At 61.1% G+C, this 27,624-nt stretch overlaps 3 protein-coding genes and 1 long non-coding RNA gene across 41 annotated transcripts; 1 reads left to right on the forward strand and 3 right to left on the reverse strand.

Annotated features, from left to right (window-relative positions):
• The first annotated feature begins 52 nt into the window (after positions 1–52).
• Positions 53–3,718, forward strand: CLDN6 (claudin 6). 4 transcript variants are annotated; one of them, XM_045461134.1, is made up of 3 exons: positions 1,327–2,137; positions 2,390–2,544; positions 2,638–3,718. In XM_045461134.1, the coding sequence occupies exons 1-3, from the start codon at positions 2,074–2,076 to the stop codon at positions 3,076–3,078; spliced, it is 660 nt and encodes a 219-aa protein (XP_045317090.1). In that variant the 5' UTR covers positions 1,327–2,073; the 3' UTR covers positions 3,079–3,718. The 4 variants fall into 4 exon arrangements, with proteins under 4 accessions (XP_045317088.1, XP_045317089.1, XP_045317090.1 ...); XM_045461132.1 differs by lacking the exon at positions 1,327–2,137 and adding an exon at positions 53–724 and having other exon boundaries at positions 2,390–3,718; XM_045461133.1 differs by lacking the exon at positions 1,327–2,137 and adding an exon at positions 1,042–1,314 and having other exon boundaries at positions 2,390–3,718.
• Positions 3,719–3,916: 198 nt separating this feature from the next.
• GREP1 (glycine rich extracellular protein 1) lies at positions 3,917–26,841 on the reverse strand. Of its 34 annotated transcripts, none has more exons than XM_045461073.1 (36): positions 26,737–26,823; positions 26,495–26,527; positions 25,513–25,542; positions 24,816–24,851; positions 24,453–24,485; positions 24,327–24,368; positions 23,942–24,049; positions 23,782–23,835; positions 23,332–23,352; positions 23,213–23,245; positions 23,087–23,128; positions 22,710–22,769; positions 21,962–21,991; positions 21,856–21,888; positions 21,733–21,768; positions 21,500–21,529; positions 21,384–21,416; positions 20,737–20,772; positions 20,355–20,384; positions 20,230–20,262; positions 19,400–19,435; positions 19,197–19,229; positions 19,077–19,112; positions 18,961–18,993; positions 18,812–18,847; positions 18,363–18,494; positions 18,026–18,070; positions 17,682–17,723; positions 17,533–17,565; positions 17,042–17,104; positions 16,934–16,963; positions 16,797–16,856; positions 16,550–16,663; positions 16,226–16,270; positions 16,073–16,126; positions 15,683–15,853 (listed from the first exon to the last, which is right to left on the reverse strand). In XM_045461073.1, the coding sequence occupies exons 1-36, from the start codon at positions 26,801–26,803 to the stop codon at positions 15,828–15,830; spliced, it is 1,638 nt and encodes a 545-aa protein (XP_045317029.1). In that variant the 5' UTR covers positions 26,804–26,823; the 3' UTR covers positions 15,683–15,827. The 34 variants fall into 34 exon arrangements, with proteins under 34 accessions (XP_045317058.1, XP_045317029.1, XP_045317028.1 ...); XM_045461072.1 differs by having other exon boundaries at positions 24,309–24,368; XM_045461082.1 differs by having other exon boundaries at positions 23,942–23,974; positions 26,737–26,822.
• On the reverse strand, positions 4,213–7,187 carry CLDN9 (claudin 9). 2 transcript variants are annotated; one of them, XM_045461136.1, is made up of 2 exons: positions 4,960–7,187; positions 4,213–4,866 (listed from the first exon to the last, which is right to left on the reverse strand). In XM_045461136.1, the coding sequence occupies exons 1-2, from the start codon at positions 5,089–5,091 to the stop codon at positions 4,438–4,440; spliced, it is 561 nt and encodes a 186-aa protein (XP_045317092.1). In that variant the 5' UTR covers positions 5,092–7,187; the 3' UTR covers positions 4,213–4,437. The 2 variants fall into 2 exon arrangements, with proteins under 2 accessions (XP_045317092.1, XP_045317091.1); XM_045461135.1 differs by having other exon boundaries at positions 4,213–7,187.
• LOC123589266 lies at positions 10,353–11,221 on the reverse strand. Its single transcript, XR_006708236.1, has 2 exons — positions 10,962–11,221; positions 10,353–10,841 (listed from the first exon to the last, which is right to left on the reverse strand). It is a non-coding gene; the product is annotated as an uncharacterized LOC123589266 (long non-coding RNA).
• Positions 26,842–27,624: the final 783 nt, after the last annotated feature.

A 27,624-nucleotide genomic window follows, 5' to 3' on the forward strand; every position in this document is an offset into this window, starting at 1 on the left:
GGCGGTCCCCTCGGCTCGGCCCGCCCCGCGCGGTCGGCTCCTGGACGCCCCGCCCCGCCCGGCCCGCTGAGGTCAGTCATTCGCTCAACAAACACCGCCTCCTGGCGCGAGCGGCTGGGACCCCCGCAGGGACGCAGCCCTGGCCCTGCCCTCTGGAAGCTGGAGTCCGGGAGACGTGTGCTGGCGGAATCGGACACGGAACAGCCCACCGCAGAGACACCTGCGGCTTTCCTAAGGTCCCCAGGATATAATAACAACAGAACAATAACAACAACAAAATAATGATAATAATATGTCTTTAGTTTCTACCTTAGGACATAGTTACACAATAAAACGTGGGCTTCTTGCCTCCTTTTGGCCGAGTAGGGAACTGGATGGAGCTTGGGAAGGTTAGGTGAGTTGCCGAGGTCACAGCGCTAGTAAGTAGCGGAGCCAAGAGCCACGCTCCGTTTGGCTCCACGCCCTGTGCCCCGACCCGCTGCGGGCCCGACGTTCGCCAGCTGAGGTCCCCGCACCCCGGGCCAGATGCGGGCGCAGCGGCCCCCGGCTCGAGCGACCCCAACTGACGAAGCTGGGATTCGCTCGCCCGCGGAGGTCCGGAATGGGGTCTCTGCCCCTCCCCGGGGCGGTGGTCCGGTGACGTCACTGCCTCTTTAAGACCCCCGCCTCCGCCCCCATCCGCACACTCGGCGGTTCCTACGAATCCCAGTGGACTTCTTCGCAGGTGAACCTGGGGGAAAGTGCGCGCGTTGGAGGGGAAGAGGCAGACTCCTCGAGGAGTGGGGTGCAGACGGCGTGGGTCGGGGTGCGTGTAGAGAACCTGGGCTGATCTGGCTGCGGCCACCGGGGCACAGCTCCTGGCCGGGGATCTGCACCGAAGCCGCAGAGATCAGGTCCCTCTGCAGCCGCGGAAGGGTTAAACGCCCCTCCCCCTCCCCCGGGACAAAGGCACCGAAACCCGGGCGCCCCTCCCCCACCTGCTCTGCTCCCTGGGGCGGGGCTCCCCTCCCCCTCACCTACCGGAACCGACCCTGCTGCTCCCGCCGCCATTAAACCCTCCCCGCAGAGCGCCTCCCGGGCTGGGACCTGGCGACCCTTCCTCGGGCAGGACTCAGGAGGGAACTAGGTGTCGAGAGCGGGAGTGGGCGCCCTCGGACCAAGCCGAGTCCGCAGTGTGCGGAAAGAGAAGGGGTCGAGGGCAGAGGTAGGGTCTCGGAGGGGAGAGATGCCGGGTGCCTGGGCCGGCGTGGCCCCTGCGCTAACCGGGCCAGAGGCCTGGAGGACTGACAGCGGGTTTGGGAAGAGCGCGGCCAGGTATGGCTGGGCGTGGGCGATGCAGATGAGGAGTGGACGGTCTGTCTGTCCTTTGGCCACACTGCTGGGGCCGGTGCTCAGTTCAGCTCCAAACCGTGCGCGGGAACTTTGGGTAACGGAGAGCCAGAACAGGACCCTGAACAGAACTGATCCCCCAGCCAGCCACAACACCAAGTGGGATGCGAGCGGGGGCCAGGGCTGCGGCGGAGGAGCTGGTTCATTGGGCAGACTCCAAGGGTTTCAGGTCGTTTTAGGGAAGTTGAGTCCTTAGAGGGTGGCATTTGGGGCAAGAACGCACAACAGAATGTCCCCCACCTTGGAGGTATGCTCACCGAACCCCTAGGGGAGGGCGGAAGAGCCGGGCCCAGGGCGCAGCCAGTAGCCCTGGGGAAGAAGCACTTTTGGGTGAGAGGGTGGTATTTGTGGTTTTCACTGCTCCTGCCCCTCTGGGGTTTGACTGAGGCTGGACTGGGCCAACGGGGCCAGGCAAGGCCAGGAAGGGTGGGTCACCTGAGACACAAACATGACCACCTGCCTGGGGGGATGGAACCGGGCTGGGGTGAGGAGTTTGTACACTGCTACTGGGTGATTGGGAGGCAGCTTGGATCTCTAATCGTGATGTTGAAACTGACAAGTTTTGAGCCTGAAACTCCTGGCTAGCACCAGGGCTAGCTAGGGCTTGTGCCCTAAGGAAACGCCTGGAAATTGCTGTCTGATAAAATGTAGGAAAAGTGGCTGGGGCCATGGACTAGCATTGGTATGGGCTTTGTGTCTCATGTGCCCTCGAGACAGCTAGGACTGGGTTGCTTACTTTTTCGCTCTTGTAAGTCAACGGCAATCCCAAAGCCTGCGGGAGGTGGGGGGGCGGGGATGGGGGGAACTGATGCTAAAGCATTAAGTGTTCGTTTTGGCCACGAGAAAATGAGGCTCAGAGAGTGTGCTTTGCCCCTGGTGTACTGATTCCCAGGGTTTGTGTTCCCGGGGGCCACGGCATGTGGCATGAAGAGTTAGGACGTGAACAAAGGGTCTGGACCTGCCTGTCTTAACAGCAGTCTCCTTGCGTCCCCCAACGTAGCTCCTCTCAGCCTCAACCTCGCCATGGCTTCCGCTGGCCTGCAAATCCTGGGGATCATCCTGACGCTGCTCGGCTGGGTGAACGCCCTGGTGTCCTGTGCCCTGCCCCTGTGGAAGGTGACCGCCTTCATCGGCAACAGCATCGTGGTGGCCCAGGTGGTGTGGGAGGGGCTGTGGATGTCCTGCGTGGTGCAGAGCACGGGCCAGATGCAGTGCAAGGTGTATGACTCCCTGCTGGCGCTGCCCCAGGACCTGCAGGCCGCCCGCGCCCTCTGTGTCATCGCCCTCCTCTTGGCTCTGCTCGGGCTGCTGGTCTACCTCGCGGGAGCCAAGTGTACCACCTGCGTGGAGGACAAGGACTCCAAGGCCCGTCTGGTGCTTGTCTCTGGGATCATCTTTGTCATCTCGGGTGTCCTGACCCTTATCCCTGTCTGCTGGACCGCCCACACCATCATCCGGGACTTCTACAACCCTTTGGTGGCCGAGGCCCAAAAGCGGGAGCTGGGGGCCTCCCTCTACCTGGGCTGGGCAGCCTCTGGTCTTTTATTGCTGGGGGGGGGGCTGCTGTGCTGCACATGCCCCTCGGGGGGGGCCCGGGGCTCAAACCATTACATGGCCCGATACTCCGCCTCTGCCGCACATGGCACCTCTCAGGGTCCCTCCGAGTACCCCGCTAAGAATTATGTCTAATTCCGGTAGGGGAGCGGGCACTCCCTTGACAGCGGAGTCTAACTTCCTGAGCCGGAGACGTGGAGATGGTGATCCAGACAGCTTTGGGTGGTTTTTTATCTTTTTTGGGGGGGAGGGGCGGGAGGAGCAGGGGGAGTGGTATTTTTAAAACTCAGTTGGTAACCCGACCAAGAAACTCAGCATCTCTCTTGGGCTCTGCTGCTGGTGCGTCTCACCTTTGGATGATGGAGCCAAGGAGGTGATGCTTCACAGTTTCTGGATCTTTCTCCGCCCCAGACATCCCCATCTCGGAGGCCAACCCGCAGCCGTGGGCCAGCGTGAAGGCTGCCTGCTGTTCAGATGCTTGCAGCCTGTCCCCAAGAGTCCCTCCTTAATGGTGGGTCCTCTGAACCCCCAGGGGCTCCTGAGCCTCAGGCAGCCCGCCCTTAGAAGAGCGGGCGGTTTAAGTTACCAAAGAACCACCCACCTCCAAGTGTCCCGACCTCTGGCTCCTCTACCCTGAGTCCTGCCCCAGCTGTGCCCTAGACCACCTCCCCCGCCCCCCTCTGGCTCACCTTCAGCCCCTGCACGCTTCTGTCACGCCCTCCCTCCCCCCCCGCCCAGTTTTTGTTCAATAAAGCTCGTCTTATTTTGTCGCTTGCCTTGGGTGTTGCTGGGGGGCTGTTGAGAGCCAGCCCGGCAGGGGGAGAAGGTGGGTGCAAGTGGCTCATCTTTCTCACCCTCACACCTCGCGTGGTGAGTGAAGGTACCCACGGGACACGTCCTGGAGCAGGCCTTGGACTGACAGTCCCAGGAAGGCCACCCGGTCTTCCCTGCCTGACCACAGATCAGAAGAATCCAAGGTACAAATGCTGTTTATTCCCTACTGACAGGTGGGAGTAGAGGGTGGGGTGAGGGGCTGGGCCTCCGGGCCTGAACTTCTGGGTGCAGGTGGTGGCCAGCTGGAGGGGACCCGCTCCAGGGCAGGGATCCCCTCTTCATTTTGGAACCAAGGAGCTGCTGCCCTTCAGGTGAGGGGCAGGCTCCTGGGGGGAGGGGTGGCCTCGGGAAGAGGAGTGCCAGCCGGAGTCCTGGACCAGAAGAAGACAGATTGTGGTGGGAGGTGGGGGCAGGCCAGCGACGCTCTGCCTGGGTGGAGGAAACAAGAACGCGTGGGCCCCCCCGCCCCCGCAGAAAAGCGTCTGGACTCTTCCGGGCCAGCTGGCCACACCTCTGGAGCCAGACCTGACTGGAGCTTCTGGAAAGCGGGTTTCGCCAAGGGAAGGGGTTGACGTCGGGGGAGGGGGGCAAGGGTTGCCACAGGGCATCCGGCACAAGGTCAGGGCTCTGAGCGGCGGGCTTCCGGGGACGCTCTCCGCCTCATACGTAGTCCCTCTTGTCCAGCCCGGACGCACCTGAGCGGGAGGGGATGGAGTAGCCCAGCCTGGGTCCTCGGGGCCCGTCGATCTGGGGTGGGGGGCACGTGCAGCAGAGGAGCCCCCCGCCCAGCATGAGCAGAGCGGCGGCGGCCCAGCCCACGTAGAGGGAGGCCCCCAGCTCCCGCTTGAGGGCCTCGGCCACCAGGGGGTTGTAGAAGTCTTGGATGATGGCGTGCGCGGTCCAGCAGACCGGGATGAGCACCAGGATGCCCGAGAGGAGGAGGAGGACCCCTGCGGTGAGCACGATGCGGGCCTTGGCACCTTCGTCCTCCACGCAGGTGGTGCACTGGGCCCCCGTGATGGCCACCAGCAGCCCGAGCAGAGCCAAGAGGAGGGCGATGACGCAGAGGGCGCGGGCGGCCTGCAGGTCCTGGGGCAGCGCCAGCAGGGAGTCATACACCTTGCACTGCATCTGGCCCGTGCTCTGCACCACGCAGGACATCCACAGCCCCTCCCACACCACCTGGGCCACCACGATGCTGTTGCCGATGAAGGCGGTCACCTTCCACAGGGGCAGGGCACAGGACACCAGGGTGCCCAGCCAGCCCAGCACGGCCAGGGTCATGCCCAGGAGTTCAAGGCCGGCCGACGCCATCTGTCCCCTCAGGTCTTCTTAATCCTAGACGGCCCGCGTGACTCACTGGGGTACGTCAGGTGCTGCCGGGTGGGAGTCTCGGCGCCCAGAGGGTGGGGAAGTCTGTGTCCTCGGCCAGGACCGTCCTCACATCTGTGGGCCTCTTGCAAAGCACCTCTCTGACCCCCACACGCACAAGTCAATCTCACAGTCTCACAGTCCCGCTCAGCGGAGTAGCGGTGTCCCTTCGAGGGGCCCGTTGCCCATCAGATGCCCGGCGGACGCTGCTCCTGCCACCCTGCAGGCACTCACGTCCCGGCGTCCCAGCTGCCGCCCGTCTGACCCAGCTTGCACAGACCCTCCCGACCCACCTTCGGGCTGAAGAGAGCCTTGTCCCTCCGGCAGGCACAGGTTCACGCCGAGCAGCACACCCGCTGTGGGTGTCACCTGGGGACTCGGGCCGGCTCCCAGACGCAGGCGGGGTTTTGAGGCCGAGGCAGGGGAGGGGCAGCAAAGCTGAGAGCGGTGAAGCCTGAGCTACAGGGAGTAGGCGGCGGGGGTGGGGTGGGGAGCCTGGGAGGCGGGACGGAGACCGGGAGCGGGGGAGGAAAGAACATCCGGGCCGGTGGGAACACAGGGACAAAGGAAAGGGGAGACTGAGGACCAGCTGGGGAGTAAGGATGGGGGGGGGGTCATAAAAGTAATAGGCTCTGCACTGAGAAGCGGAGGCTCGGCGGCCTTCCCGAGCCGCCTCCTACTCCTCCCCCAGCCACCCCTTCTTGTCGTCTTTGCTCCCTGCGACCCCGTTTCACTCTACGTTGCAAACACGCCCAGATCCCCCAGTATCGCACACCCCCGCCCCTGTCCCCCTGCCCGCCGGGGACTCTCAGGAATCCGATCCGTCTCCAGTCTCAGCCCAGTGGCCCTGGCTGCTCCCAAGGGAGGGGCCCCGCCCGCACTGTTCCCCCGGCAACAGGTGCCGGCGCCCAGCTCAGGTGGCATCGCCCAGGCAACGGCCTAGAAACCCCCCCCCCACTTCAACCTCAGCTCAGGTGTGCCCTTCCCACCCCCCACACTGAAACTGAGGGCTCGGCCGAGCTGCTGAAGGTCTCTAGTGGCAAAGGATGAAGGCGCTGTTGTGGAAGTTGGGGAGGGGCGTGCAGGGGTCTGTGGGATGAAGGGGGATGAGTAGTGGAGACAGGAGCCCGGGATGGGGGTGAAGCCCCAGGACCCCACTCTTTCCTGTGAGGAGCAAGTGATCACTCTGTCAGAGACACCACGGAGGAGGGCGAGGGGACAAAGCCTGCTCACCGTCTCCAGGAACGACGACCCGTCCTGAAAACCTCCTCGGTGCCTGTGACTCCTCTCGTGGGGGGCAGCCTGGGAGTCAGACTACAGCTCAAATCCTGCCCCCAACTAGGGATAGATTATGGAAGGCCAAGGTCCTTAACCTCCCTAGGACAAAGACCCCTGTGAGAAACCTCATGGGACCCACAAACATGAGCCCCTCGTTTTGGGGGGGTGGTCATGAACTCCCTCAAGCCTCTTCCCGGCTGCTAGGAACTGAGGGAAGAGGAACAGGGGTGGGGAGCCTTCCTTCATACCATTTCCTGGGGGGCTGGGAGGACTCTCCAAGGCAGAGCTGGGCCCTCACCTGGGAAGGCCTCTCACCTCCACACCTCCTCCTGAGGGCCTTGGCCCGTCTGCCCCACGGGGAGGCACCCGTTGACCGCCCGCGGAGGCCGGGAGGGGGGTGCTGGGACCAGGCCGGATCTAGCAGGGCCAAGGGGGGGGGCAGGCCTGAGAGGCCCCCACATACACCTGGGGGTGGCATGCACTGGGTGCCTCTTCACCTGTTCAGTGGGACTTCGTTTACAAAGGATTTTAACTTCGAGCGGGTGCACTGCTTCTGGGGATGGGTTTTAGCATTTTTTAGAAGTTTATACTTTCATCAGATCTGCAAAAGGCTCAGTGATGAAAAAAAGCTTGACAGCCCCTCCCTCTAAAACAGAGACTGAAAGGGGCGCCTCGGTGGCTCAGTCACTTAAGCATCTGACTTCGGCTCAGGTCGTGATCTTGAGGTTTGTGGGTTCAAGCCCAGGGTCGGGCTCTGTGCTGACAGCTCGGAGCCTGGAGCCTGCTTCGGATTCTGTGTCTCCCCCTCTCTCTGCCCCTCCCCCACTCATGCTCTGTCTCTCCCTCTGTCAAAAATAAATGAACATTAATAAAATGGAGACTGAGGCCAGCGCCGGTAAGTGGGCCGATGAGTGGGTCTGAAAGGTAGACGCTGGTGGCTAGAGTTGCCTCCACACCCTTGCCTCCCCACAGGTTCAGCTTTTCAGCTGGCTGGGGGGGGGGGGAGGGGAAGGGGTGCTCCTCCCTTGTGAGGGGCCGACTTGGTGGCCTGGTGGACATGGTGGGCAGTGGGGGGGGGGGGGCAAGTGGCCAGAGCCCCCTGCAGGCTGTGATGGGCCTGGGGAATCGTGGGGTTTGTCCAGCTAATCCAGCCCTGGGGCCCTAGATTTCACAGGGTGGGCGGGGAGGGGTGGCTGAGAAGGACAAATAGAGGCAGGCATTCAGGGCCCAAGGAATCCAGCCACACAGGTTCCAGCAGGTGTCAGGAGGCAGCAGCAAGCCCAGGTATCGGAGGGGCCCGGCAACCCTCCCGCAGCGCCTGCGTCCTGGGCAGCCTGGCCGGGGGTCTTTCCCATCCCTGGGCGCAGAGACAGCCTCGGCACAGTGAGATCCACCCAGCCCGGTTTGCCCGAGAGCCTGCAGTTGGGCCCGGCCTCCAGGACCCCCCAGTTTCACAGGCAGCTTTAAACCCCTAATGTTGTCACAGGGCCAGTGCGGGGGGGGGGGGGGGGGGGGGGGGGAGCGCTGCACACACATCGTGCCCAGAGGTGGCACTGAGGACCCTAATTGTTTTAGATCCCAATTCTTCTTGGGCTCGACACGTCAACACTCAAGCACAAAGACCCACACACACGGGAGGTGAGTGCTCAGAGGCTGAAGACACCCCCAGACCGATCGGAACCAGACCCGTGGTGGGGGGCCCGGGGAAGCTTCAGCTTTCTCCCACCTAACTCTACTCTTTCCCCCCTTTGAGAAGACAACGCACCTCCCCCCAAGGCCTTCGGGGAGGTTAAAAGTGGGACGATCTGTCCGAGAGCAGGGAGGGGCCGAGAGGACGCCGGAGGTGGTCAGGGGAACCACCCACAGGAGGGGTGGGCAGCAAGGACGATGCCGGGGAGACCCTGGAAGGCGCTTCCCACCCTCAGCCCTCACTCAGGCCGGGTCTTGGGTTCCCAGGTCCACCCGGACTTGGTTGGATCCGAGAACCAAAGGGTTAAAGTTGGGGCCCAGCGGGGACTGTAGCTGGGGCCGGAATGTCATTGATATGGAGAGGTGGGGACTCCCTCGGCGCGGTTACCATCTCAAAGGCACTTCATCACATCCACTGGAATCTCCACCCCCACTGCCTCCGCAGGGGAAAGAGGTGGGGGAGGGAAAACGGCCCCAATATACTACTGTGGAGGGAAACTGAGGCACGGGGGGGTGTGGCCTGCCCCACTTACTGCTTCGGTGGGTGGTAGACCTGGGCCCTATCTGTGTTCTCCGGAGGGCGGCGGGCGTGGCCGCTCAGGTGGGCGGAAGACACCGCCGGCTTAGAGGGGGGAAGGGCGGGGGCGGGCTACCTTCAATCCTCACCCCCACCAGGCTCTTGGAGGCAAGTGTGGCCCAAAGACAAAGACGGGAACCAAAGGTCAGAGGGCCATCATGGGGCCAAGGAGAGCATGGGGTGGGCACGGGGGCTGTACGGCCCAAGGGCAGCATCAGCCTCTGCTTCGGAGGTGCCCAAGGCCCCAGACTTTGTTAGGAGAAAGGCCAGATCCGCTGGCCGCTGAACCAAAACGAGATGAAGCCCGAGGTCGCATATCCGTTCTTGCTGGGTTACTACCCCCATTTTACAGACCCAGAAACAAGGTGGGGGAATGGGGGGGGGCAATGAGAACTTGGCCACATGTACTCGTGAGAAACAGGACAAGCCTGAAGGCGTCCAGACCCTGGCCCAGAGCACAGTGCCGGGATGGGGGGGGGGGGGGGGCTGAGCCAGGCCTCCCGGTGGCAGCACAGCAACCCGCATGCACCACCCCACCCACACCCTGCCTCCCCTCCCCCTCCCCGCTCCTGCAGGCACCCTGCGCCGGGAAGTCTCCGCAGAGAACCGCACCTGGAGATCTGGTTACCCCGGGAGCCACCGTCCACCCCGGGCAGCACCTTCGCCGTGTCTGTCCCCGCCACAGAAGGCACCAGTTGTTCACCACCTGCTGTGGGCAGCTTAACGGAGCCGGGCAGACCTCGATGGGCAAGTCACAACTGCAGTGATCTCCGGGGGGCCTCCCGGCTGTAAAACGAAGGGAGACGCCTGCCTTGCCCGCCCCCAGGGTCACTCCAAGAATTTGCCCAGGCAGCGAGCACCCCACACACCTTGGGGACCACTGCAGGTGCCGACTTGGGACTAGAGGATTTTGTTAACAGCATCATGGCGGTTTCCCTTGTAAACCTGGTCAGACGCCATGGATTGGGTAGCGATTAACCTTTTTTCTGTTGTAACCGTCAGCCTTCAAATAGCAGTCTTTATCCGTCTGCAGTTTAGAGGTGAGGGGGTTGCCCCTCACCTCACTGCTGTGTTCTTACAAAGAGTGGACATTCAGTCTTGTCCCTCCCATTTGGTCTGATTCTCAGTGGAGAGGAGAAGAGAGCTCCAGGAGGTGAAGAGGGTGAAGACAGCAAACCAGCAGGAATGGGAACACGGCCAGAATTCAAGACAAGGGCAGGGGAGTCATCATGAAGGTACCAGTGACTTTGGCTCCTGCCCAAGGACTCCAAGGGACAGCAAGGTTCAAGCAAGAAATAGGGTTTTAAATAGAGTGATAAGGGAAGCTGGGAAGACGGCTCTGAAGGTGGCCGGAGCCCCCAGCGACAGGACACTACTGGTATAGAATGCATGGTGGCCCCCACGCCATGTCCAGGTCTTAAGCCCTGGAACCTCTGAATTTGGCCTTAACTGGAAAAAGGGACGGGGTGGCTTAGTCAGTTAAGTGTCCAACTCTTGGTTTTGGTTCTGGTCATGATCTGATCTCACAGTCCTGAGATTGAGCCCTGTGTCATGCTCTGTGCTGACTGCACAGAGCCTGCTTGGGATTCTCTCTCTCTCTAAACAAATAAACAAGAGAAAAGAAAAAGAAGAAAAAGACAAAAGCAAAGGAAACAAAAGAAAAGGCCTTTGCAGCTGTAATTAAATTAAAATAAATTAAAAACTTCAAGATGAGATCATTCTGTATTCAGGATGGGGCCTACATCCAATGACAGGTGTCAAAAGAGGAAGATGTGAGACACAGGGTAAGGCCGTGTGAAGACGGAGGCTGAGGCTGGAGGGATGTGGCCACAAGCTAAGGAACGCCAGGGGCCGCCAGGAGCTTGGAGAGGCAAGGAAGGATCCTCCCCTAGAGCCTTGGGAGGAAGGAGCACAGCCGTGCAATACCCTGATTGGGGGTTTCTGGTAAATTCATTTTATTTTAAGCCCTCCAATTTGTGGCAGCTTGCTGAAGCAGTCACAAGCAATTCATATACTGCCTTTTTTGCTAGTGGGTTCCAGGCTCTCAGAGGTTGCCCAAGGTCAAGTTGGCTTCCTGATACCACGCTCGAGTTGCTGTGGAAGAGCCCAATGAGATAGGACATCTGCCTGTTACCTGAGCCCAAGCCACCTGAGTAACAAAGGGAACTTTATTCTGAGTTGTACAGGCTGGGGAGAACCTGGCAGGGTGGGGGTGGAGGGGAGGGCAAGTAAGACGGGGACAGAATAGGGGCTTCCTTTCATGACTCACCTTGGGAGCCTTCCCGTCCCTGGGGATGACCTAGGCCTTGCATGTGAGGCTGCTGCTCCAGGGCCCAATATCGGTTGTCCATCAGCACCGCTGCTATTCTGGTGCATCCAGACCTGCACAATCTTTCAGTCCAAAGTCTCTTTCAGTCCAAAGTCTGACTCAAAGGGCACCTGGGTGGCTCAGTGGGTTAAGCGTCAGACTTCAGCTCGGGTCACGATCCCGTGTTTGGTGAGTTTGAGCCCCGCGTCGGGCTCTGTGCTGACAGCTCAGAGCCTGGAGCCTGCTTCGGCTTCTTTGTTTCCCCCTCTCTCTGCTCCTCCCCTGCTCATGCTCTGTCTCTCAAACATAAATAAACATTAAAAACAAGAAAAGAAAGTTGGACTCAAGGCTTGCAAGGCAGCAAGTTTCCCAGAAACCATACACATGCAAAGGAACAGGACCTTAGTGATGATATCCAAACCCTTCACTTTATAAGGGAAAATGGAACACCTTGCATACCCAGTCAGAACATGTTGAAGTCTTGTTTTCATTTCCTCAAGCCAAGCGCCCCGTGCCCCCTGTCCCCACCGCCCCGGATAAGCAGCCAACTTATCTGCACAAGGGATGAGTTACATTCTCAAATAACCAGGCAAGAGGCTCGCTGTAGGGCAGTAGGGCAAAACGGAATAAAGACCCTATTCTTAAAACGAATTTATTTTTAGACTTGCCCCTTCCACCCCAAACCTGGGCCTCTCCTCTGACACTGCCTCGCGCTTCCCCAGTCCAGGCTCTCACCGGCGCTTTCTCAATCTGCCAGATGCGAAGGCGGTAAGGGCGCCCAGCCCCGGTGCCCAGGCAGGACGGCCTACTCACCCGCCCGCATCCCCTCGGGGTCCACGGCCTCGCAAGGGCCAGGCCATCAGCAGGGAGGCGACAGGAAGAGGTACGGCGGCGGCGTCCGCGGCGGCGGCGGCGGCAGCGGCGGAGGGAAGGCGGGCAGCAGCCAGGGGGCGCGGGGCGCGGGCGGCGCCAGCAGGTTGGAGGGCGAAGGCCGCGCGGGCAGCGGCGGCAGCGGTTGCGGGGGCGGCTCGGCGACCAGGGGCGGGCGGCCGCGCGCGCCTACAGGCCCGGGCGTGGCGGCGACGGCGGCCTCGGGCAGCGGCGGCAGCGGCAGGTGCGCGGGCGGCGGCGCGGGCGCCGGTAGGCGCGGCAGGTCCTGCAGCGCGAGCGCGGCGGCGGGCGGCGCGGGCACGCAGGCCTCGGGAGGCAGCTCCGGCAGCGCCAGGTGGGCGCCGGGACCCCAGGGTGCCAGCGGCTCGGGCCGCAGCGGAAGCGCGGGCAGAGGCGGCAGCTCCGCCAGGGCGAGCGCCGAGGGCGGCGGCGGCGGCGGCGTGGGGCTCAGGCCGGGCGGCAGGCCCGGCAGTGGCGGGTGCGGCAGGGACGGCACGGGCGGCGGGCTCAGCGACAGCGACGTGCGGGACCGACCCAGCCGCGAGTGGCCGCGGGCACGGACGAGCCGCGGGTTCGAGCGGGAGCGGGGGAGCCGCGCCGCCAGCTTGGCCGTCGCTGCGGCGCAGCGACCTCCTCCCTCCCCTACGGCGGCCACGCACCGCGCGGGGGCCGACCCGGCCAATCACGGGTCAGTGCGCTGGCGGCCTTCGCGTGCGTCCCGCCAGGTAGAACGAGCTGCTGTGGCGGCCAATCAGAGGCGGCAGCGCTCTCTGTCAGCGTCTCCTTTCAGCCCTCCCACGGTCTCAACCAATCACGGTGTCCCGCGGTGCCCTTGGCCCCACCCCCTACTAGCCCCGAGACCAGGCGCTGCACACGCGCAGTTGGCGCCCCCACCTGGCCTTAGCGTCGGCTGAGTCGCTGCATTCCCGTGGCGGCCAACGAGGCGATAGGGCGGCCCTCCTGTTCCGGGGTTTGCACTTAGCGGTCCCGGAACGAGGCGCGCCTGGACGTGGGTCAAGACCAATGCAGATTTCAATTATCTTAAAGAAAAGAGAATTCAAAACCAAAATTTAGGGGTGGCCTAGTGACTCGGTTGTTTAAGCGGCTCACTCTTGATTTTGGCTCAGCTCATAATATCCCCCAGTGATGAGACGGGAGTTCTGAGCGGAACTTTGTGCTGAACGAAGCAGCCTGCTTGGGATTCTCTCTCTCTGTCAAAATAAATATATTTAATATGCTTAAAAACTTAAAAAAAAAACCCAAAATTTGATGACATGTAGCATTTGCGTTATTGTTAAGATATGAATGATGGGTGGGTGACAATCAGAAACGAAGGGATGGTAACTCTCTTTAAAACTGGAATATAGAAACCTTTATTAAAATATTAGATCATTTCTAGGTGAGAGGTGCCTGGGTGGTTCAGTTGATTGAGTGACTGACTCTTCATTTCGGCTCAGGTCATGATCTCGGCGTCATGGGTCTTCGCTGAGCATGGAGCCTGCTTGGGATTCTCTCTCCCTCTCCCTCTCCCTCTCCCCCCACCCTTCCTCTGTCCCTCGGTCGCTCGAGCTCAAAATAAAAAATAAAAGCAAATCATATAGAAAAAAAACATTTTGGGGTGCCTGGGTGGCTCATTCAGATAAGCATCCGACTTCAGCTCAGGTCATGATCTCATGGTTGGTGGGTTTGAGCCCTGCCTCGGGCTCTGTGCTGCTGGCTCAGAGCCGGGAGCCTGCTTGGGATTGTGTCTCCCTCTCTCTCTGTCCTTCCCCCACTTGTGTTCTCCCTCTCTTTCTCTCTAAAAAATAAACATTAAAAAATTTTTTTTTTTAATTTCTAGGTGAGTTAGGCAGGATATCACTCAAGGACAGTGTGCTGGGCGGGCCCTGTGCCCAGATGTTAGCTTCTAATCCTTTGTTACTGTTAACAAAAAATCAACTGAGTCATTTTGAAGCTCTAACTGGCTTTAAGCGATTCGTGAATTGGATAGCATCCCATCCACCAAGTAGAAGGGAGCTGCAAGGAGTTGGGCAGAATGGAAGACTTTTACAGGAAGGAGGGTGGGGCAAGAAAGTTTAGCTAAAGAAAAGATTGTGACAGCAAGGTCACCTTCTCTTAGAGGGGAAAGGGGAGGAGGGGGGCAGAGGAGAATTAGGTAGATTACCTCATATTCCTTCAGGTGGGGTGGTGAGGCCCATGTGACATTACCCCAGTAGTGCGGACTAGAAAATCCCTGACTGGTTAAGACTTCGTTTCCCGGAGGGAGGTTGGAACTGCAGTTAGTAAGGTAGGTAAGGTACTAAGCTCCCCTTTGGGGACTTGGCCTAAGTGGCCCCACCTTTAGCTTGTGGTTTCCTAACATCAGTAAAAAGATGTGATTTAGTGTATACCTTGGGGCAGAGAAAGACGAGACTATTTGGATATTTTATTTTAGTTTGAGAGAGAAAGCATGAGCAGGGGAAGGGCAGAAAGAGAGGGAGAGAGGAGAGAGAGAATCCTAGGCAGTCTCTATGCTGTCAGCTTAGGGCCTGATGCAGGGCTCGAACTCACCAGCTGTGGGGTTATGACCTGAAGTCGGACGCTTAACCCACGGAGACACCTAGTTGGATATTTTTTTTTAAATGAGTAGTTCTGTGAAAAAGGAAAAATCTAGGACTCCCAAAGAGAGCAAATCAAATGAGGTTGGCTAAGAAAAATCAGGCTGGAATTCTGATGTTTATAGAATTTCCTAAAAGCTGATCAACCTTAAGCCTTATTTGTATTACTGTGAGGGTCGCCAGAGGTGTGGGCTTGGAAGGGCAAAAGGCCATAAGCCAGAGGCTCAGAGAGATGGTTCTGGCACGGGCCTGCCCCTGAGTAGGAGCTCGGAACAGCGGGTCAGTCCCGACCCGTGCCACCTCCACGCTGGAGGCGGGCAAAAAGACTACTGGGCGTCCACATTTCTGTGCAAGAAAATCTGTACTCGTGGGGTAAGAAAAACAGGCAATCCAGTATCACAAATACTGATACTGGGTCAGTAACTGGCTTTTTAAGATGTTTGAAAGCGTTCAGGAATCGGAGATGGTAAATGTCTGATTTCTTCATTTCCAAGAGCCCTTTAAGTACTCAGAAAGAACTTAGTGGTTGGATTTTGTAGATCAAGGAGATTATGTGTGTAATTGAAGTGTATAAGGGAATTGAGGTCATCAGGTTTGGAAGGCATGCTAAATCTTCAGGGAGAAGTCAGATCTGGCAAACTCATAATCTAACTTGAGCATTCATCCAAGAATGTGGGAGTGAGTTTTACATCCAAATTGTAAAGTTAATTAGTACAATAACATTGGAAAGCAAGTGAAAGGCTTAAGAAAAAGATTTCGAGGGGCACCGGCGGGGGGGGGGGCACAGTTGGTAAGGGTCCGACTTCCGCTCAGGTTATGATCTCACCATTTGTGAGTTAGAGTGCCGCGTCGGGCTCTGGGCTGACAGTTCAGGGCCTGGCGCCTGCTTTGGATTCTGTCTCCCTCTCTCTCTGCCCCTCCCCTGCTCACACTCTATCTTTCTCTCTCTCAAAAAATGAAAAATAAAAACATTTTAAAAAATTAAAAAGAAAAAGATTTTTAGTGGAATAACTAATAAATAGACTATAAATTTACACATAAATAATGCACACGTCCTCTAATTTGATTGTGGCTCCCCCGCTCAAGCGGGACAAAGTGATGGATGGATAGAAGTGGGATGGATGAATGAGGTGCCGGCTGGGGCTGCCCCACCCCAGCCAGCGATCCCCCTACCACAGCACAAGGAGGCAAACAGGGAAGTACGTGGTCTTTATTAATACTTTCAGCCCGCAGGAGACCCCAGGCCAGAAGCCAAGCCCCAGGGTCTGGTCGTCCTCACCCACACCGGGCTGTGGTTCTGAGGCACTCAGGATGGGTGGTGATGGAAGGGCCTCGGCGCTCAGCATTTTCCAAGAGAACAGTGGCCTGGGAGGAGGCAGGGCCCCGGTGAAATCTGGACCCCTCCTCACCTCCCAGGCGACTTGAGCCCTCTCGCTCCTCTGGTGTCTAAGATCAGTCACTCAGCACAGACCTACAGGTGACCTGAGAGCCTGCCATCCCTCCCAAGGGCTGGGACAGCCCCAGGGACAGCCCCAGGGCAGCCGCCGGGTGAGTGGGGGACAGGGCCACTGTGATGCCTCTCACCTCCATAGCCATTTCCCAGCAGGCCACTGCCACCTCTCTTCACCTCAGGGCTGCCTAAGGCACAGACAAGCCAGGGCACCAGGTCACCGGAGGACTTCAAAGTCCTCCTGCCCTTCCCGGCTTCACCCCAGGCCCTGGGATACTGCCACTCACCGAAGGGTCCAGGGCCCAGCTCTGGCCTCAGCTGTCCGTATGTGCCTGGGGGGGGGGGGGGGGGGGGAGGACAGAAGGTGGGAGCACTGAGTCCCCAGTGGCTTTCACTTGGGGTCTGTCACTTCCCCTTCTTGTTCTAGCATCCAGGTTCATGCTCAGGGTCCCTTGCCCCTCGCCTCTCCTCCAACCCCATCCGTTCCTGCCTACCCACCCTGTTCCTGTCCTGTTCCCTCTCTCCAGGGCTGTGGGTGGGCCTGGGCCCAGGACGCAGCTCCCTACAGCCACCGGGACAACCCCACAATGCTTTTCCACATAGCCCATTACCTGGCTGGCTCCTGACCCCTGGATATGCAACTCCAGCCCCATATCCAGGCTTCAGGGCAAGCACCCAGGGCTGGACGGAGGGCCAAGAGGAGCCCCTTAGGGTCCCAGCCTGACCTGCAGAAGGAGAGCCGCTGTGGGTACCTGTCCCCACCAGAGCAGGACATCCAGGGCCTCAGAAGCCCCCACCCGGTTGGCGTGGTCCCCATGGCCCTTGCCAGGGTTCACCCCCAAAACACTCATTTCCTACCATTTCCTTCAGGGCCTGGAGCTGCTGCCTTGGGGTAGACTGGCGCTTCCTCCCTGAACCCTGCAAGAGATCCCAGTGATTCCTCCCAGCCCCTGGATGCCCCTCCCCCCATCGCCTGCACTCTTCCCCAGACTCACCATTCCTAAAGCCATTGGCCCCAGGGAACTCTGGAGGAAGGAGAAGGTCAGAGACAGGAGTACCCCTGAGTCCAGTGCTCCCCACCCCACCCCAGCGCCCTCAGGCACCTGGCTGCAGGTGGGCCTCAGGGAAGACCCCGGCGGCTCCCAGACCATTCCCGTAGCCAAACCCTGCAAGACAGAAGTTGGAGAAAGACTGGGTGAGTGGTGGGGGTAGGGGCCCAGGGTGACCAGCTCATGGACAGACAGGAGGCAGCAGACACACAGACTGACTCGGAAGCAACCCAGAGAGGGACTCACACATTCTCCCCACCCTCAGTCGGCTAACCCTGTGCCACCCCTGGTGTCCCGCCTTCCAGAAGCTTCTCCCGACCTCCCTCTGGGCAGCTTCCCTTTCCACCTCAGGACTGTGCCTCAGTCTGCCACTCTGCCCTCACCGGAGACAGGGTGGCACCTGGTTCTGGCCATAATTACGGCCTAGTGCACAGTAAATATGTGCCGGCTACATCGGGAAAGAGCCAGATGCGGCAACAGACAGGAGCAAGGAGGGCTTGCCATAAGGAAAGTGGCAGCCTGCACCCAGGGGACCAGGCGCTCACCGACTTTCTGAGGCTTGAGGCCACCACCAAAGCCTGGGGGAGAGGAAATGGGGATAGAGATTGGGGGGGGGGTGGTCAGCCAAAGTCTCTTGACTCCACTCTTCTCGAGCTAGGGACAGGAGAGGCAGGAAAGGGAAGGGCCTTCTCACCCAGTTCTGTTCCTGCTCCATAGCCGTTCGGGGACCGGTATCCTGTGGGGAGAACAGAGATCAGCGGAGAGTACCCAGACTTTCCCTAACGCCCTGGGGGTCAAGGACGGACCTTATGGGTTCTCAAGAGGAGGAAGGGATCCTCCCTATCAACAGGAAATGGAATCAGAAGAAATGGGCTTAGAAAGCAGCAAGAGAAACTGAGGGTAAACTCTGGGAGGAACTTCCTTTCCCTAAGGAGCCTGAACAGCTGAGGCAGACTGGGGCACAAGGATGATGGAGTGACCCTGGTGTGGCATCAGGACGCGGGGCACAAGGATGATGGAGGAGTGACAGACTCTCACCTGCTTTCTGAGGTTTCATTCCCCACTGGATGGCCGGAGTCGGTGCTAGGAAGAAAGCCAAGCGACAGCGTGAGCTTAGGGCAGACAGAGTGAGCTTAGGGCAGGGAGGGTCAGGAGTGCTGCAGGCTGCCCTTGGTGCAAGGGCTGGGGGCGGGGCTGCCATACTGGGGGTCCCGTGGGGTCTCAGGGCCAGTTTAGGCTTTCCCTCAGGTGGCTCTCTGTGATAGCCTCAGGCTCAGCTGGAGAATGGGCAGGGGCTTGTGGCAGCCCAGCTAGACCCAGCCCCTCCTGGGACCAGGTATCCCCTGCTGCCCCCCAGACCCCACTCCACACTGACCTGGGAACTTGCCATTCTGCACTGGGGGAGGGGGCTGAGATTTGGGGCCCCAGCCGCCCCCTTTGTTAGAAGGGACCCCCGAAGTGGGAGGCCTGGGGAGCAGCAGTGGAGGGACCCTCCCATTGCAGGGACCTAGATGGGGGGGGAGGGCAGTGAGCCCAAGTTGGCGCCTACCCCAGGCTGCTCTCCTGGCCTCAGCCTGGCCAAGCCACCAGCCCTCAGCGGCTTCCAGGACAGACACAGCTTGGGCGGGAGGGGGGGGGGGGGGGCGGGGCACTGGCTAGGCCAGAAAAAGCCCTGTTCCTGCAGTGCTAGGGGGGCAAGGTGACCCACATCTAACATGGCACCTGCTGTTGGCCCACCCAGCCCCTCTGCCTTCCAGCAACATCCCTCCCACCTCCCTCCTGGTGCACATCCCTTCACCCCCAGCCCCACCCGAGGAGCCTCACCTGGCTGGGCCCCCACCCCAATTCCATTGCCATATCCTGGAGAGAAAAAGCAGGGATGTGAGGGGCAGTAATGGTGGGGTGGGGGAGGGTTCTGGAAGGAGGCAGGAGGAGGTGCAGGATAGACATGGGGGGGGGGGTCTCTCACTTGCCTGGCTTCTGAGGTTTCACACCCCCTCCAAGAGCTGCAGGAGAGACAGAAGGCTTGAGACCTCCAGTTTCTAAGAAGGAGCTCTGTCTCCCCTCTTGAGGCCCCCACTGCACTCACCTGCCGGGAGCTGCAGCCCAGGCCCTGGGGCATATCCTGGGAAGAGAAGCAGGCTTGAGGACAGGGGCTGGGGTGCACAGACTTCAGGGCAAGGCCCATGAGGGGCAGGGGTGGGCTCACCTAGCTTCAGAGGGCTCATGCCCCTTCCCAGGCCTGGGAAGAGACAGAAGCAGGATGAGGGGACCCCACCCTGCTCCTTCTCTTCTCCAGGACCCAACTCTTGGCCCCACGGGACCCCGTGCCCTGTCCTCCCCTGTCTCCACCCCACCCCCCAGCACTCCAGGGCCTGCCCCTACCTCCCTCACCTGGCTGGGCCCCCTCACCTGGGAAGACTCCGGCTCCCAGCCCATTCCTGTAAACTGGGAGACAGGGTGTGGGTCATGAGGGGGAATGGGGCGGTGGGGGGAGTAGACAGTTTCTGGGGGTAGAGAGGGGTGGGGGCCTGACCCCAGTCCCAATTCTTTCTGGGATCCCCCCCACCTCCGGCGCCAGGCAACTCTCCCAACACCAGCTGGGTGTCTGACGGTGTCTCTCAGCCCAGGTGCCAGCAGACGGTGTCAGAGCCCACAGGTTAAGGGCTCAGTGCCCCACCCCCCACTTCAGGAACCATCCCCAGTCCAGGGGTCACCTGTGCCTCTGACCCACCGGCTAGAAATCGAGCTCTCTGGGTCTGGCTAATTTGCTAGAGCCGCTCACAGAACTCCGAAAAACATTTGACTTTTCAGAGTGCAGGCTTATTAGAAAGGCTAGAACTCAGGACCAGTGCAGGGAAGAAATGCCCAGGGCCTGCGGGAGCGCCCGAGGGGCTTCCGCCCCCTCCGAGCCTTTTGGGTTTTCATGGAGGCTTTGTTACGCGGCCCGGTGGACTAAGTCACTGCCCCGCCGACGCCGGAAGAGCCTCTCATTCCCCAGCCCTGCCTCCTCCCCAGAGCTCAAAGGATGGGATCGAAGGTGGGACCCAATCACGGAGTGGGATCCCCTGGCAACCAGCTCCCCAACCCTAGGCGGCTCGTTAACATAACAAAAGAACACCTCCTGCGGCCTTTAGGAAATTACTACGCTTCTAGGAGCTCTGTGCCAGAACCGGAGATCGAATACTTATTTCTTCTTACAAGACACAGTTATCACGGGCCGGGACCGAGAAAGGCTTTACCTGGCTTCTGGGGCTTCCCGCCTTCACCAACGCCTGAAGAAGAGATGGGACCGGGTGAGCCGCCGACTCCCCATCTCTGGGCCTCTCCTCCACAACCCTGGCGGCCCCAGCGCCCGCTTCCCTACCTGGTCCGTAGCTGATGGGAACCACGGGGCCTGTGTGGACGGGAGAGGCTCAGGTATGGAAGGAGGCCAGGGGACGAGCCAGAAACCTGGGGCCTCCTCCTCTGCTACCTCCATGCGATCGTCTGCTCTACCCTCTGAGTCTGGCAGGACCCCCAGAATGGGGCTTGGGTGAAGAGACGCGCTGCCCCCCAAGCCCTCCTCTCCTCACCTGCTCTGTAGTCTTTGTGAGCTAGAGGGGTGAGCTGAGGGTGGGGGCTGGGCTGGCTAAGGTGGAGGTCCCCCCAGCTGTTCTGAAATGGTCACCAGCCCTGCCCCTGCAAGGCCCGGAGGGAGGTGGGAGAGGACGCCCAGAATTGCAGCCCCCAGACCTCACCAGTCTCACCTGGCTGGCCTCCCAGCCCGTTGCCGTTCCTGAATCCTGGGGGGACAGAAGGACACAGGGTGTGAATGGGGGCAGGGGAGCTCAGGGTTTGGGGGAGGTGGAGAGAAACAGGGAGGGGTGAGGCTCACCTGGCTTCTGGATCTTACTGCCCCCCCTCACTTAGGCCTGGGGAGGCAGAGGCTGATGTGGACCCCACCAGACCTCTCCTCTTGGTCCCCACGCACCCCCAGCTCCTGCTTTTTCTCCCAACCCTCAGGACCCAGACCTGGCTGCCTTCCATGGGTTCCTGTTGTCATAAGTGGGGGGATGGGGGGTGGGGGGAAAGGAAAGCTGGATGGGGATGAGGGACAGTGTTTGGAGGGGCTCAGAAGGAGGCAGGACAGAGCTGGCTAGGGCTGGGAGGCCACCTCTCCCCTCACAGGGGCCTCTGAGGTTTCATGCCCCTCCCAGGCCACAGTTCACCTTTCCATCTCCCCAGCACTTGGAAACCAACCCCCCCCCCCCCCCCCCCCCCCCGTGTAAAGCCTGGCCCCTGGGAAGCCCTGCCTCCCAGCCATTCCCAGATCCTAGAGAGGATCCTTAGAGAGTAGGGGGTGCTCTGGCTTCAGGGGGTTCATGGATACAGATAAGACCAGGGCAGGAATCACCTGGCTTCTGGGGCTTCCTGCCCCCACCAAAGCCTGGAGAAGACACAGGAGCAGGTGAGGGACGAGGGAGCCCCCATCTCAAGGCCTCCCCACGGTCCTCCCCACCCCGCTCCTACCTGCTCCATATCCGTTCTGGGTCGCTAGGCCTGTGGGAGAGGAAGGGTGAATTGGGGGGATTTGGGGCCAGCTGAGGTACAGGTGAAGGTGCCCCCTTCAGAGCCAAGCCAGAAAGCTAGAATCCTGGAGGCTTTCTCTCAGCCCTCCCTCAATTATTTACCAGTCCGGCCTCCGCAAGGCCTGGAGGGGAGAGGACGCCTAGACGCGGGCACCCAGACCCCACCAGTCTCACCTGGCTGGGCTGCCAGCCCGTTGCCGTTCCCGAATCCTGGGGGGCAGATAGGGGCTGTGTGAATGGGGGAGGGGAGCTTAGGTTTGGGGGAGGTGGCAAGAGACAGGCAGGGGCGAGGCTCACCCGGCTTCTGGGGCTCCACACCCCCTCCAAAGCCTGGTGAGACAGGGAGCAGGTGAGGGTCCAGTCCCCGTCTCTGGGTGTCCCCAGAGCCCTGGGACGCCCCTACCTGGTCCATAGCCGTTTTGAGTTGCAGGGCCTGGTGGAAAACAAGAGGGCTCTGGGTATAGCCTCTCTTCTGAGGCTCCCCCTGAAGCCTGGCCCCTGTGGCTCTGAATTAACCACCATACCCACCCCGTTGAGTCCCTGACCTGCCCTTGGGGCCCAGCCCCCTGGGGAGCCTGAACGCCACCCCCGCTGCCTGGGTGCCACCTGGTTGGGTTATCACCGCCACCATGTGTGTCAACCAGCCAGGAAGGAAGACTCGGACGGACACTGCTTCCTGTCACCAACCGCAGGCTCAGTGCCAGCTCCTGCCGCCTCAGCCGCTGAGCTGTTTCCACAGCCTGTACCCTCTCTGGTCCCCTCTTGGAGGCCCCAGCTCAAGCACCCACAGGTGTTTCAGCGGGCCCCAGCCAGCAGTCTTCTCCCTGCCAAACCCGGCGGGCGCCTTGGCCTCTCTGTTGCCTTCATGCTCCTTTCCTGTCCTCCCCCAGAGCGACCCAGGCTCTGGAGGGGCCTGTCCCCCACCTGCCCACCCCCGGCGGTCTGCCACACTGGCTGGGGAAGGCGGTGGCCTGGGGGTCTCGTGTGGCTTCTGTGGCTTTACTCCCCCACATCCCCCAGGGCATGGGGAAGACTTGGGGGGGCGCTGCCTGGCCCCTCGTCCTCCCTCCGAACTAGGGTCAGGCCCCTGAATCATAACTACACCTGGCCACCTCAGGGACCCCCACTCTCCTGGAGCTCCGGGCCCTCACCTGGTTGCACTCCTGCTCCTGGGAAGGCGCCGCCTCCCGGCCCATTCCCGTTCCCGAATCCTGGGGAGACAGAGGGAGCAAGAGGGAGTAAGAAGGATGTGGACGACTGACAGGGAGACAAGCAGTGGGGTTCACCTGGGTTGTGTGCTTTTCCACCCCCACCAAACCTGGGGAAGAGACTAGCCGATGAGGGACCCAGAAGCCCAGGCTCCCAGCTTCAACCCCACCCCCTCGCCACCCCTCGTCCAAAGCCATTCTGAGCTGCGAGATCTATTCGGAGCCACATGGGGACATCACCCCAGCAATCTCCCGCCAGCAATCAATTTTCTGCCCCCTCTAGTCCCTGACGTGCCCCAGCTTGGACCGGGCGCCCTCACCTGGCTGGGCTCCAACTCCCATCCCATTCCCATTGCCAAATCCTAGGAAGAAAGAGAGAGGGAGTAAGGGGCGGCCGGGAGACCCGGCGAAAGGAGACTGGGACATAGGGACAGGGTGCGGCTCACCTGGCTTTTGTGGTTTCACGCCCCCTCCGACTCCTGAGAAAGGGTCAGGGACCAGGTGAAGGAGCCTGGAGCTCCCTTGAACCACCACCCCCCCATATCCTCCTGGCCCCCACCCCTACCTGGTCCCTGAGCCGCAGGGCCTGTGGAGAGAGGGAAGGCAGGGCTGGAGCTGGGCCAGTGTGGCTGCTGAGGGTGGGCTCACCGCCTCCTATGCTGCCCTCACCCCGGACCTCTGTGTCCCTCAACTGCTCTTTGCAGGAAGCATGCCCTGAGAAGGGCCTGGGATTCGGGAAGGCCCTCCCCGAGACCATGGCTCTTGCCACAGGAGTGGCAGCAGCAGCCCAATGAGGGGAACAGCTCCTGAGAGGGAGACACGGTGCCCGAGCTGGGGACGTGCAGAGAGGGCTACTCTCCCCTCCCCTGGTTGCTGAGGTTGCATCCCCCTACCAGGCCTGGGCACAGACCGAGGCTGAGCCGCTCCCCACAACTTTCTCCCCCTCTGGTTCCCTGGTTCCCATTCCACCCGCACCTCCTTTCCCTCCCGGGGCCCCGTCTCCGGGTGTCCTCACCTGGCTGGGCTCCAAGCCCCGGGAAGGCACCAGCAACCAGTCCGTTTCCATATGCTGGGGAGGCAGAGCCAGACGGCATAAGGAGGGGACTGGGCTTCAAAGGGAGCCAGACAGAGAACAAGGTGGACAGGAGGGTGGGCATGGACGGGGGGTGTCTCACCTGGCTTCTGGGGTTTCACACCACCTCCAAAACCTGGGGAGAAAGACGTGGCAGGTGAGGGGATCCCAGCGACCCAGCCTCCTCCTGGGGCTCCATAGCTGTGCTGAGCTGTGGGGTGAGGCAGGGGGCTTTTGGGGTCCCAGCTGAGGTGGGGGTGAAGCAAGGGTGCCCTTCTCCCCTCCCCCAGCCAGACATGAGGAACTCTTATGGTCCCCTTCCACCTCCAGTAAGTCACCAGTTCTGCCCTGGGGGAGCCGGGGAGAAGACACTCCTGATGCTGACCCGGCCTCATCAGCCCCATGTCAGACCCATCCCTCTTCTCCCACCGCACCTGGCTGGGCCACCGCACCTGGCTGGGCGACCACACCTGGCTGGGCCACCGCACCTGGGAAGGCCCCTGCTGCTAGCCCATTTCCGTTCCCAAACCCTGGGGAGAAAGGGCAGGAGGGGGTCAGGGAGGAACAAGGGAATAACAGGGGGCAGAGATGGGGAGACAGGGTGGGGGGCTCACCTGGCTTCTGGGCTTTCACACCCCCTCCAATGCCTGGGAGGGAGATGGGAATCAAGTGAGGGTCTCGGATCCCATTTCAGGAGCACCTCTAGAATCCTGGCCCCAGCTCCCCATCACCCTGGGCCCACCTCTACCTGTTCTGTAGCCATTCTGAGCTGGGGGGCCCATCGGGAGAGGGAGGGATGAACTGGGGAGGTTTGGGGTCTACCCGGCATAGGGGTACGAGGCCCTTAGACCCAGCCGGAAACAGCAAGTCAGAAGGCTCCCGATCTGCCCCCTCAATCCTTAAAAAATCCTGACCCTCCCCTCCAAGGTCTAGGAGGGAGACGGAGAAAACCAACCCCCAGAGCCCACCAGTCTCACCTGGCTGGGCTCCCAGGCCATTCCCGTTCCCAAATCCTGGAGGGACAAATGGAGACAGGGGTGTGAGAGAAAGGTGGGGAGACAGAGCTGGGGCTGGGCAGGGCCCACCTGGCTTCTGAGGTTGAACAGCCCCACTGAAGCCAGGGGAGACCCAGGGCACAGGTGAGGGGCTCCGGATCCCCTTCCTCAGGGTCGCCCAGGACCCCTGCTCCCGCCTGCCGGTCATTCTGAGCAGGCCTATGGGAACTCAGCTCCGGTCGGTCCATCCCAAAGAGGGTGGACAGGACCGCTGGTGCACAGGAAGGGGGCCTTGGAGCCCACTCCCCTCTTTCCACTCCCGCAGGCCCAGAGGACATGCAGTGAGCCATGCTTGCTTGCCCCGGAGTGGGGCTCAGCGGGGGCAGCACAGGGAAGAAGCAGGGAGAGGAAAGACTGGGGGTGCCCAGGGCAGGTCCACGGGTGAGAGGACACCAGAGCCGTCTTGGTGGATTCCGAGGGGGGAGGGGAATGTGTGCAGCAGGAAAAGGAGAGACCTACACCTGCCACAAGGGATCGCTGGTTTGCTTCTCTACCTGGGGGTGGGGGTGGGTGGGGGATGTGTATGTGGGGGGGGGGGCGGGGAGGGGGTCAGCACTGTCCCCACATATTCTGAGCCAGCTGCTTCTCCCAACCCCCAAATCCCATTTGCCCATCTCACCTGCTCCCAGGCCACTGGGGGGGCCGTAGCCTGAGTGGAGGAAACAAGAAGTTGAGCCTGGGGGCCAGGAGGGGCCAAGGGCTGGGGTGCCTCACCCTTGTTCAGAGGACACAGCTGCTCCCACCCTGCCCACCCTCTCAGCCAGCTTTACCTGATCTGTAGCCATTGGGGGTCCCTAAGCCTGTGGGTTGAGGAGAAGGGGGCGAACTTAGGAGGGGGCAAAGGTCTGAACCTGAATGCCGCCCCCCCGCTCTGCAAGAGCGGAACCCCTCTCTGGGCCTCAGTTTCCCCTCTGGTCACAGGAGGGGCAAGGACAGAGTCAGGTGAGTAGCCAGCAGCAGGGTCATGGAGGGAGGGGGCAGATCCCCTGCGCCTCCCACAGGGGTGTGTCGGCCTCTACCCTCCATTCGGACTCTGGAGTGTCTCTGGGATGCCTCCCTTCCCGGAAATCTCATCCTCCTGGTGCCACACCTCCTACTCTTTCCCTCCTGCAGCTCAGGTGCATCTGGTCTCAGCAGGGATCCCCTTCTCCCACCCTTAAGACCCCACAGGTTCCTGGAGTGAAGACCCTTCTGTGACACTCTGGCCCCCTCCCCCCGTCCCTGGGCCCCTTTGTCTTCTCCCCCCTGCCCTGCCTCCAGGCCTTTGCCCTGTCTTACTGCCAGGATGTGCTTCCCCTTCCCTGTCACAGCTTGCCCCCTTTGAACACCTAGTTCCAACGCCTCCTCTGGGATGTTCTCATGCCCCATCCCATTCCTGTTCCAAAGGTGTGGGGTGTCTTTGCTCCACACACTTGAGCTGACCATGGACGAGACTGTCTGCTACGAAGACAGGGAGGGACCCTGTGCTCTCTTGGGGCCCACATCAGGATCTTAGAACTAGGTAGGGAACATCTGGGGCTCTCCCCCCAGAGGGCTCCCAGACCCCTGGGGGAGAGACCAGGCCCTCTTCCTTGACCCCAGTGCCAGGAGGGACTGCTTACCTTTCCCTAGGCCTGGAGACAATGGAGGTAGCCCTGGGGAGCAAGGAGGTGCTGACTCGGGGTGGGGACCCCAGAGGTGGAGAGGGAGCAGGACCCAGGCATCCATCCCCTGCCCAGGACAGACTTCACACCCGGACCTCCCTCTCTCCGGAGCCCTAGCATTGGCCCAGGGCTGTACCTAGGCCCCCCAAACCCAACCTCAGCAACCTCAGCAACCTCAGCTGCCCGCCTTCTGCCCTCACCGCCTTGCAGGCTTTCAGAAGTCAGGCAGAGCAGGAAAAGCGCCACGGGGAAGGCCCAGGTGCCCATGATGCCGAGTGGGACAGGATGGCACCCACCCTTCAGGCCTTTAAACACCCCTGCTGGGTGGGGTCTCGCCCGGGCCCCCCAGCTGTGCGTGGCAGAGGCTCTGCTGGCAGAACCCAGGGGGCCAGCCCCCACCTCTCTCTGTGGCATGACTCCAACCCCTCGACTTCTCCCCGCCCCACCCCTCATCCATCATGGGTGCTGACAGCCGGGACAGGCCCCCACCTGGCCCCTGGGGCTCCTCCACCCGTCAGGGTTGGGGCCCCGGCGCCAGACCTCGGGGGCTCAGATTCCCTCCCAGCAGCTGGCAAGGGGCAGGCAGGCACCCCAGGCCCAGCCCATAGAGAGCTGGAGAGAGGAGGGAAAGCCAGGCCCAGAAATGTGGGGGAGGGGGGAAGGCAGGCAGGGGAGACTCTGATGAGTTACTGTGATACACAGAGAGCGGGGCGGGAGCGGGGGGGCAGAGACCAGAGTGTTCCAGAGGCGTGTGGAAACGCCAACAGTACAGTGGACGGCAACAGGCCGCGTGTCCACGGGAAGAGCTTGTCTAGCCCTGGAGGCTCGGGGACCATACCAGGAGGTGGCCCATGGTCTCCCAACAGAGGCTGCACGTACAAGAGCGGGCCCGGCCTCCCTCCGACAGGAGGTGGTGACACCCAGGGAGCCTGTCCAGGGATCCTCACTGTTCCTTGAAAGCCTGGTGGGGGCCCACCCGCTGCAGGAGGCCCTCTCAGCTTCACCCCTTTCTCCTGGCCAGCTCCAGCAGCAATGACTCTACCCCTGGGGGGGTGCTGGCGGGGGTGGGAGGGCACTGCCTAAGGTGG

Source organism: Leopardus geoffroyi, chromosome E3, assembly GCF_018350155.1.
Source record: "Leopardus geoffroyi isolate Oge1 chromosome E3, O.geoffroyi_Oge1_pat1.0, whole genome shotgun sequence".
Lineage (NCBI taxonomy): Eukaryota > Metazoa > Chordata > Mammalia > Carnivora > Felidae > Leopardus > Leopardus geoffroyi.

Bases quoted from the DNA above. Each gene is read 5' to 3' on its own strand.
- CLDN9 (XM_045461135.1), bottom strand. From the start codon at position 5,091: ATGGCGTCGGCCGGCCTTGAACTCCTGGGCATGACCCTGGCCGTGCTG.
- CLDN6 (XM_045461131.1), top strand. From the start codon at position 2,074: ATGGGCTTTGTGTCTCATGTGCCCTCGAGACAGCTAGGACTGGGTTGC. The intron at 2,138-2,389 runs GTAAGTCAACGG...CCCCCAACGTAG, and splicing joins TTGCTTACTTTTTCGCTCTT to CTCCTCTCAGCCTCAACCTC.
- GREP1 (XM_045461072.1), bottom strand. From the start codon at position 26,803: ATGGGCACCTGGGCCTTCCCCGTGGCGCTTTTCCTGCTCTGCCTGACT. The intron at 21,889-21,961 runs GTAGGGGCGTCC...CTGTCTCACCAG, and splicing joins TCAAAACGGCTATGGACCAG to GCTTTGGAGGGGGTGTGGAG. The intron at 17,566-17,681 runs GTGAGAAGGCCC...CCTCTCCCCCAG, and splicing joins TGGAGCAGGAACAGAACTGG to GCTTTGGTGGTGGCCTCAAG.